The 9,723-nt window shown below is 40.4% G+C and overlaps 2 protein-coding genes across 2 annotated transcripts; one reads left to right on the top strand and one right to left on the bottom strand.

The window, feature by feature from the left end:
• Positions 1-1,308: 1,308 nt before the first annotated feature.
• On the bottom strand, positions 1,309-6,009 carry nsun3 (NOP2/Sun RNA methyltransferase 3). The gene is made up of 6 exons (XM_086026083.1): positions 5,754-6,009; positions 4,588-4,691; positions 4,009-4,508; positions 3,495-3,649; positions 2,541-2,662; positions 1,309-1,976 (listed from the first exon to the last, which is right to left on the bottom strand). The coding sequence occupies exons 1-6, from the start codon at positions 5,889-5,891 to the stop codon at positions 1,646-1,648; spliced, it is 1,350 nt and encodes a 449-aa protein (XP_085882209.1). The 5' UTR covers positions 5,892-6,009; the 3' UTR covers positions 1,309-1,645.
• Positions 6,010-6,670: 661 nt separating this feature from the next.
• LOC147149756 (ATP synthase F(0) complex subunit C3, mitochondrial-like) lies at positions 6,671-9,723 on the top strand. Its single transcript, XM_086026085.1, has 5 exons — positions 6,671-6,817; positions 7,103-7,194; positions 8,603-8,674; positions 9,046-9,245; positions 9,370-9,723. Exons 2-5 carry the CDS (start codon positions 7,156-7,158, stop codon positions 9,482-9,484), a joined length of 426 nt encoding a protein of 141 aa, XP_085882211.1. The 5' UTR covers positions 6,671-6,817; positions 7,103-7,155; the 3' UTR covers positions 9,485-9,723.

Genomic DNA, 9,723 nt, shown 5'->3' with positions numbered 1-9,723 from the left:
CTTCTTTTCAAACCGTCCCTAGTATGTCAAACACACTCATCATCAGTGAGAAAAAAATTTTATGACCGTAGGTAAGACCTTTTAATCAAGAAGATGTTATACTACATGATCACAAAAGAAGCAATATGAAGGAATAAGAGCAATACAAATTAAGTTCATTGGCAGGGCAATTGATTGTTAGTTGCTTTCTCCTTAACTCCAACTACCGTACATTTCCTGCTCTAATTTCCCCTCGTCCTCTCGTTATTGTCGATGACTAGGGTGTTAATGATTGCATCTGGCGGTGCCACAAATTAATTCCTGCCTCTCTGGCAAAAAGCTGTTCCCCACCTGATTATGCAAAGCAGGCCTATATTCTCTCTCTTTGAAGTGGAGGAAAAGCTGCTTAGAGATTCCCCCCTCGAGGAACCGCAGCAACATGGGGAACATCAACAAACCAGAGTTCACACAGAGGTCGGCAAGATGGCTGACCATTTTGTACCCTCACTTATCACCTCAGATCATCTCCATATCTTTTGCCTTCATGAAAGACATGCTTAGATGACATCCGGCAACTACTGTATATTTCAAAGTGGTCCAGCCAATAAAAATATCCTTACAAACATACCCAACAGTGTGTGTTCACCCCATTGATGGTGGATGGAACAGATGCGGGAGTATTGAATGCACCACAGCGTAATGTTTCCTCGATAGGGTCTGCTTTATCACCAGTGTCATTTTTTTGTTTGAAAATGGGGCCATTTTTCTCACCAAGTCAAATTAGTTGCTAGGCGGTATTTGTTGTGTGAACACACTGGGAGGTGAAATAGCACTTGCGCCTCACCCACACTAGTCAGTGTCACTTTAACGTTGAGAAGATAAAACGCAGGCGGGTTGTATGCTGCATTCAAGGACATTTAGTAGTTACGGTCTGAGCATTTCTAACCCGGGTAAGAGTTGTACTGACCACTCTGGCATGACAGCATTCAGGTAATGAGCTTCTGGGGGATGATAGAACTTGATGACTTGTTGAAGGGTGTATAATTTGATGTAGTGGTACTTAAAAGTGGTGCTAATTTTGTGTAGGGCAGCACAGGGGAGCTTTAACTTCATGACATGATTACCGCTCTTACATTTTCTGCTAGAATGAGAGGACATGTTTTAGGAACCCCACGAACAGCTTCACGTATTTGCAAAAGTACCGTTGCCACTTTATTTTGATAAAAGTGCACCTCAGTTTTCTGACTAAAGGCTCACACCCTTAAGAATTATCCTTCACATTTAGTTGAAGGATCGAAACAAGAAGCTGTGAATAAAAAGAAACTGCAATTGAGTCTCATCTTTAATTGAGGGTAAATGGGATACATGCAACAGCATCTCAAAATTATTGATTTACCTTCAAATAATGAAATGTTGCATTGTGCATGGGTGAACTTGTTCACTAAAAAAATAAATAATACAAATATATATATATATTCTCTAACACGGAAACACCATTCACGTAAAAATACGAAAATTGAAAGAAATGGACGTAAGTGTTTTTCACATGACAGCGATGATATATATATATATATATATATATATATATATATATATATATATATATATATATACACACTTTTTAGCACAAAACTGTAATCAATAAAACTTCTCTACAGAAGACACATTATTCCCTCTTCCTAAGCCGAGACACAAACATCGGCCCCCAGGTTTTACATGGCTGGGGAACTACTAGGACGCCCAGTTTGTGGTCATATGAGGACACGCGGCCACACTGTGGCTGCAGAGATTGGGTGTTAGGTACCAGTCCACGGTGAGCAGGGCTAAATGTGAAGTAGCTCGATAAGGGAAGAGCAATCTCCTCCCAGAGGTCCTCGGGTTCAGCTTCAGGACAGTCTTTGAGCAGAGCCTCAACCACGGCAAAGTTCTCTGAGCTGGACATGGTGCATGTTGAATAGACCACAATGCCCCCCGGACGCACTGCTGACAGTGCCGACCTGCAGGGAGAAGATCAACACCAAACTTGAAGACAAATAGTCTGACAACAAACTTTTTATAACATTTTTTTTTTTTCCCTATGCTTACCAGCCATAGCATTACGTACATCTAATGCGATCCATTATAAGTACTCATTTTCCGATGTCTGTTATTTGGTTGGTAATGTAGCTGTTTCTAATATTCTGACTCATGTGGATGAATATTTTAAAAACTCTCAGTATGATGCAGTGCAGTTGTTGAGCGCTGCAAAACGCAACTTCAATAATAAACACATTACGTTAAATTATTACCTCTCTGACGTGTTTCTAATTATTTTGATTAACCTAATGGCCAGTGATTACAATTGAGTGACTCGAATGTAATTTCACTCAATCACTCGGAACCCCCCCCCCCCCCCCACCGCCGCCACCTCACCCGACCCCCCAAATCCTTCTTCCTATGGGATTCCATGCACACAGGTAAACAATTTGTCATTTGGCGCAACGCAACGTAAGGAGTTCAAAAAGTCCGACTCTTGGCTGGCAAATCAAATCTTGGAAGACTCAGGAGACATTCTGACTTGCCGTAGAAGCTGGACCTGGAGCTGCGGCAGCCTGCCTCTCTCTTTTAACCTCTGTTCCACCTGCTGGCCAGCAGACGAGAACAGCCAGCTCCTGTCATTGGAGCACGGAGCATCAACCAGGACCTGTCACACACACAGCGACATATGCAAGTGAGATGTTGTTCATGCTCTGCTGCTAATCCAGCTTTGCCATTGGTTTGCCCAAAGCCACGCTCTGCTTCCAGACACAAAAAGATACGGCACCCTGTACCCAATCAGAAGCCACGCAGCACATTTCTCCTGGCCCCCTTTTTTGTACCCTGAAAAGTATCCTTAGTCAATGCAATCTCATGCAACATTCTGATGATCCATTTTTCTCTGCAAGATCTCTGCAATCAATATACCTGAGAAATCTAATAGGATCCAATCTAGGAGCAAAAGTCTGCCTTTTAAAAAGAAAATAAGGCCAAGCTCATTTGTTTCCATTGACACTTTAAGAAAGATATTCAATTAATTTTTTTTATTACAGTGGTTGTACTTTGTGGGGGTTTAAAATTGGAATTTAGCTAAATAGAAGGTCATGAAAATACTGCATCAGAATACTGTTTCCAACAACAACAACAACAACAAATAATAATTATAATAACCATATTTCTTTATTTGCGTGTTAGGTCTGATCCTCTATGTGGTGTGGAGCAAAAAACACAGTATGCAGAAGAGTGAAAAGTGAATTCTGAATGTACCTTGATGGATAAATTAGCATTATAAAATCCAAAATAATAATAATAAATATTCACATATTATATCTGCTCGTTTTTTTTTATCCGTCTTATTGTACAAATCGTTTTCATTTGTGAAACTGACTTCATGGTTGGTTGCTACTATTATTTATTATTTTTCTAAAACAATCTACTTGTACAATCAAAGACTAACGCCATGCACATCATTAGAAACGTGGCAGCAGTTCTTTGCTTACTTTGTCATAAATCCCCGCCTCACTTTGCCCAAAGGAGCGTCCATCCTGGGCCGAGACAACCACTCGGCTGCTCAATGAGCGCGGCAGGAAAGACTCCAAGGTTTTAGTCAGCCTGTCACGTCTGCGACGATCGGGTTCATTACAGCAAAGCAATGCTGGAAAACAACAATCAAAGATTTTTAACATGGAAATTACCGTAGGTAAGAATTGAAAAGTATTTTCCCATGTGTTTATAAACGACACGAGTTTCACTTTGTGAATGAAACTACTTCAATAAATGATATTTTCCACAGCAATCTAATTTACCGAGCTACAGTACAACTGTATATACTGCATATCAAGAAGAAATGTAACCCTCAAATTTCTGATGTTTTGTTTTTTTTAGCTGCATGGGCCAGATACAGCGTATGACTTATGAATCTCAAAGTAAGTGAACAAACTGTGCTGCACTAAAGTTGCGCGGCTCTGTTTGAGGATTAATTCTTAAAAGGCTGCTTAAGTAAAACAGAGTCACCTGGGGTAGCGCACTGCATTATAGCAAAAGCTTTGCCCCCGGGAGCAGCGCAAAGATCCAAAACCTTCTCTCCATCTCGGACTTGCAAAGCGAGCACCGGGAGCAAGGAGGCGGCGTTAAGGAGGTAGTACTGCTTCAGTTGGCCGGGCCTGTGAGCCTGCGATGGAAAACGCAGCGGATAGGGGTGCATATAACACTGCGGTGACAAGGAGGGCGGACCCAAAAGGGTTTCTGATTGAGCGTGCTGCACGGGAGCTCCAGAGCTGTTGTCAAGCTGGAGATGGGAGTTATCACTTGGACACGCGGAGAGAGACCCTTTAGACGTTTGGCATTCAGCACTGAATACAGTGCGCAAAACACCAGCCAATGTCAGGGCTTCTTTCTGAGGCAGTAGTGTGGAAAAGCCTTTTGACAAGAGGACACGCTTGATGTCTGTCACTGCAGTAAAGCGATTGAGCAATACCCCGTACTGCCAAGACGGCGGGTCAAGCAGCACAGATCTGTCAAACAGAAACAGTAACAGTAAGCAAACACTGTCCGCAATAAAAGCAACGCATTAACACTAAAAACCATACTGACCTCACAGATGTCCACAAGTCCCCGAGCTCTTCACTGTACTGATGGTCAAAATGCTCCAGAATTAGCTGACATGAAGATCGTTCTTTTTTGCTTGTTCTGATTACCTGGTAGAAACAGAATGCCAACAGTTTCTTATTTAGAGATATCGTCTTAGATGTACTTGACTAGCGGCATTCCGCAGGAATAGCGCTCTGAATGTTTATACGGGGATGAGTCATCCATCCTAGTAACCTTATTTGATTCCCAACCAGGAGGAGACAAGTAAATATTTTGACATTCAGAGAATTTTTCTGCATGCACATTATAAGTTATTTTTTGTATTCAAGTCCAGAGTACATTTACATAAACTGACTGGACAGTGGATGATCTAATATAATGTAAGCTTCTTCTCATAGTGACATTTTCAAAGTTTGGTACTAGTACCACTAGTGGTATGCTGGCGGCTGCCCCCCTCTAGTGGTATGCAAAAAAATCACTGCCTCTTAAAAAGCATTTGCACTGAATCTTTGACAAATTGTTTTTTTTTTTTTTATTTTACTTTTATTTACAATACAATTTAATTGAATAATTATCTAAGTACAGTTTTATTGATTTACCCTCAAATAATGAAGCATTGCATTGTGCATACAGAGTTCCTGTTCAAACTGTGGATAATGTTAGAGTGCATTACTATAACGTTAAATATACTTTTTAGAAATAAAACCTTTCTTTTTTGATGAATGCTTAGGCCTACTACGCTACAACAGTTTGATGTTGTTCATGATAAAGGGACCTACCAGATAATGTTGACAAAGTCAAACACTATGTATCTGATCGACTGACAAGTCTGTCTGATTGTCAAAAAACTAAGCAATATCATCTTTCTTTCTGTTTTTTAACTGCACTACATTGTTTCAAGTTATTTCTTACGTCCGTTGGTTATACGTTTCAGTGTCAAGGCGTTATGCAGTGGTGACACCTGCTGGTCTGAAGCACAACATGTACAAACTGACATCGAGTTCTAAACTATTTTGTGATCACGCTGACACGCAAACAAATGCTTTTGTCTGTTGTATATGGCTTAATGAATGAATGGCGAGTCTCAACCGTTGACTCGTAAAATAATAACTGTGACACGAGTAGAGATATGATAAGCAGCAGATAAGAAGTCACGACGATCTGTTTACCTGTGGACTTGAAGCTTGTTTTAGCTTCTTGTGTTTTCGAATAGCATCGTGATCAGCTGACGAACACAGAAGCCTCGGCGCTAGCTTCCCACTTCTGTCGTTTAATGTTCTCCGTAGTAACGCTGGAAATAAAAACATTTGATTCCTCCATGAAAACCCCAGAAGCTCAGGGGTGAATTTACACAACACAGTTTAAACACCAACCACCGGTAATATCGGGCTTCTTGTTCTACTTTAAAAGTTGATTGTCGGTGTGCCGTTTTATAGTGGACAGCGCCGTTAGGTGGACTGGAGAATGAACTGACGCATCTTACAACGTCACGAGCGAGTAGTACAGTGAAATAACTAACTAACTAACTAACTAACTAACTAACTAACTAAATAAATAAATAAATAAATAAATAAATAAATAAATAATACAGGTACGAACAGGTAGTCCGCATTAGCCCGGATAGGACAGGCAATATAGACTAGACATGAATGGACAGCTTGATTAATGATAGTTTAACATAAATACAGTAATACATTCTAAATGGGATTTACTGTACCTTAGACGTTTGGCATTCAGCACTGTATGGATACACGGTTAAGCAGTTCAGATAATGAATGGATGAATATCACTCATGTCATGTTAGCCTCATTAATCCGGCCGTTTCTCCTATATTTGGTTAGTAAAAATGTATTGATTCATTTTATTAATAATTTATATAATACATAATCGGTAGATTGATTTATTTGTAAAAGAAAATAATAAAAAGTAAAATTAACAATATTGCATGTACACATTGCTAATGTGTTTTATTAAATGTTTAATTCATTGTAATTGAATCCTTTCTAAATAACACAATTAAAAATGAAAATACATCGTCCGTGTCAAATTCGGTCAAGGGGACTCCCGGTTCAAGTTGGTGGCTCGTTTTGCATGTGCTCAACCAGCCGAGGTCCTCTAGGGGATATGCGCATGCGTGCACGCACCAGTTCTGCCATTAACACCAGAAGTCAAACCCTTAGGTGACATTGCGCATGTGCAATCCTCTCGTGTGTTCGACCTCCACTCGTCACCGGTAAGGGCTAATCTCTTGTCATACCGCGTTCTAAATTACTATTTAAAAACAACATGCGTCGCCTCTGCGATACGTATTGATTTCAAACAAGCTAAATAGTTCTGTTGTGTTCCACTAGCTTGTTGTTGGCAGACACCTTTTCGATTGCACCCTACGCTGACCTTAATCGTCGTGTGCCCGCACTGCATTTGCGTTGTTCACATCCTGTTGCAAGTTATCTTCGCTGTCTCAAGAATGTGCAACTTCTGATGTTTTCAATGGATTTCGTCATTTGTCATTGCGCAGATCTTAATCATCTTTAGCTCTTGTGCTTGACCCGACGAGGACGTCCTGTCGTGATGTATGCCTGTGCTAAGTTCGTCTCAACGCCCTCTCTGGTGAGGCTCCACAAAGTGCATGGAAATGACAACGTGTACACGTGAACGTGTTATTCTTATTTAGTGTCAGATTCATTAGTTTGATGTTGGCGCTTGCTCAAAAGCTTTCTAGCTGTGTTGCTCTGCCAATGATCTTTGCTAAACAGTTAGCCTGTGTGTCCAAGGCCGACGAAGACTTACTCTCAGGGATAAACCCTAGCAAAGCAACGACCAACATTTATACTGTCTGCAGCATAGGTGGGCAAACCTTTTTACTCTGGGGCCGTAATTATTTTTTTAAAACGGTGGACATTCTAAAACGTTTAATGGAAATTTTTTTTTAGCCTTGCTTCATGTCCAGAAACCCTGATCAGTCATCACGGAAATTCATGTGCACACCTTTATTCATACCCACTTCAACCTCCGAAAATATTAGAACGATTGCCCCAATAGTTTGGGTTATTTGGACGTTATGCATTTTCCTTAAAATCACTTAACATCACGTAATGTTGGAAAAAATTTGACCAATTGTCACCAATATTTTGTGCACAGCTCTACTCATGCCAACTTCAACCTCAGAAAATATTAAAGTCCCATTTTTTTAATTTCATGGACATTAAGACTTTTCCTGCACATAGAATAAGTTTTACATCACAGAAAACTGTGATTACTCTGTACCAAAGTGTATGTGGGAAACTCTATTCAGGCCAACTTCAACCATTGCAAATATGATGATCGCCCTAAAATTTGGGATGTTATGGACATTGGCTTCCTCTCCATAGGCGTTCACGGCAGCTTAATGTCACTTAAGGAGGAAAACACTTAACGTCCATGAAATCCAAGATATTGAGGGGATTGTTCTAATAATTTCAGAGGTTGCGGTAGGCATGTCCACATACATTTTGATGACAATTAATTGTAGATTTCTGACGTTACGCTTTTTTACACTTACATTAGGCGTTGTAGACCATCCCTTAAAACTGACATGTGGGCCAGGTCGTTTTGTATACATGGGGTATTCAGTTTATGAGGGAGTTACATTTAAAATATGCCTTACTCCATCATTGACCCATCATAGCCTATCAATTAACAGTACAGATTTGTATGAAAAACACTTATATGCCATGAATGAAAACAATGAGATGAAAATAGTCAAAATGGTGGTAACTGAGCATTCCTTCTTGCACTGCGTGACAATTAATTCTTATGTCAATGCCAAACCAGTACATTACATTATGTGAAACCTCGCAATGGATGTCAGTACTGCCATAAACTGAGGATCCTCTGAACAATGTTGTATACATTGTTATCCAAATTTAACCAGACTTGCAAGTTGCAGCACAACTCAATTATGGATGCTCTGTCAAATGATTCATGATTTTATATCAGCACTGATTTAATAAACTATTTTTCAACCCCCTTTATATAGGTCCGTGTGGGATCTCAGTCTCTGTACAGGCCACTGTCAGCAGCTGTAGTGTCAGATGCCAAGAGGGCAGAGGTGAGTAGCAGCCAATAGTTAAAGTTTGTTGGGTTAATGTAATTTTTATGGTAACAAATTTGCAATACCTTTTGCTTAAGTGCTAAGGATTGGTTGGCCTCTGAAAGGAAATTGTTCTGTTACTGTTGAAAACGTGTAAGGACCTTCATGAGGTCACAGCTGACCTCAAAATGTTGAGGTTTGTTTGTAACATTACCTTTTGTACATGCACATTTTTAGCAATTGGGGGGAAATGATTAACCTGAATGTTCATGAAAAACCTGCTAACAGGATAATAATGGATTTTTAAAGTTGCACAAGTTTTTCACCGTTGAAATATTGCCCTTGTCACATTTGCGACAACCTCTAACCGGATGTATATTATATTCTAGACTGCTGCACTCGTCCTACCACAGGGAGTTGCCCCTCCCCAGCAGCAGGTGGCGCTGCGTCGATTTCAGACCAGCGCAGTGAGCCGTGACATAGACACTGCTGCCAAGTTTATTGGAGCTGGAGCTGCCACTGTTGGAGTGGCTGGATCTGGAGCCGGTATTGGGACAGTGTTCGGTAGCCTCATCATTGGCTACGCCAGGTAAACCCTTTTTTGGATATTGATAGTTGGCATTTGGCAGGGATCATTTATATTCTGGAATGTGTCAAGAAAGATGTGGGATGTTTTTCTTATCTAAGTAAATTCTGTATATTTTTCTCCACAGGAACCCGTCTCTGAAGCAGCAGCTGTTTTCCTACGCCATCCTGGGATTTGCTCTTTCCGAGGCTATGGGTCTCTTCTGTCTGATGGTTGCGTTCCTCATTCTGTTTGCAATGTAACCCATTTCAAGATATCTACCGGTACAACCAGGGACGTGTCACAATGTTACCAAGAATGAGCAGTTTGCGCGTCCACGAATGGTACAAGAACACAATCATGGTGCTTAGTCCTCATTGTCTGTGATGATTGTGAACAGTTGGCAAACCAACCATTTTTAATGGGTTTTGCTATTATATTGTATATTTAATCAAATGTTTTTTGTTAAAGAATCATAAAAGAAAACATTGAACCCGCGAAA

Source organism: Filicampus tigris, chromosome 3 (genome assembly GCF_054856515.1).
Source record: "Filicampus tigris isolate MCC_2025a chromosome 3, RoL_Ftig_1.0, whole genome shotgun sequence".
NCBI lineage: Eukaryota > Metazoa > Chordata > Actinopteri > Syngnathiformes > Syngnathidae > Filicampus > Filicampus tigris.
This window is presented reverse-complemented; position numbering and strand designations above follow the sequence as displayed.

Bases quoted from the DNA above. Each gene is read 5' to 3' on its own strand.
- nsun3 (XM_086026083.1), bottom strand. From the start codon at position 5,891: ATGTTTTTATTTCCAGCGTTACTACGGAGAACATTAAACGACAGAAGT. The intron at 2,663-3,494 runs GTAAGCAAAGAA...TGTGTGTGACAG, and splicing joins AGGCGGGGATTTATGACAAA to GTCCTGGTTGATGCTCCGTG. The intron at 1,977-2,540 runs GCAAGTCAGAAT...TTCTCCCTGCAG, and splicing joins CTCCAGGTCCAGCTTCTACG to GTCGGCACTGTCAGCAGTGC.
- LOC147149756 (XM_086026085.1), top strand. From the start codon at position 7,156: ATGTATGCCTGTGCTAAGTTCGTCTCAACGCCCTCTCTG. The intron at 8,675-9,045 runs GTGAGTAGCAGC...ATTATATTCTAG, and splicing joins CAGATGCCAAGAGGGCAGAG to ACTGCTGCACTCGTCCTACC. The intron at 9,246-9,369 runs GTAAACCCTTTT...TTTTCTCCACAG, and splicing joins CTCATCATTGGCTACGCCAG to GAACCCGTCTCTGAAGCAGC.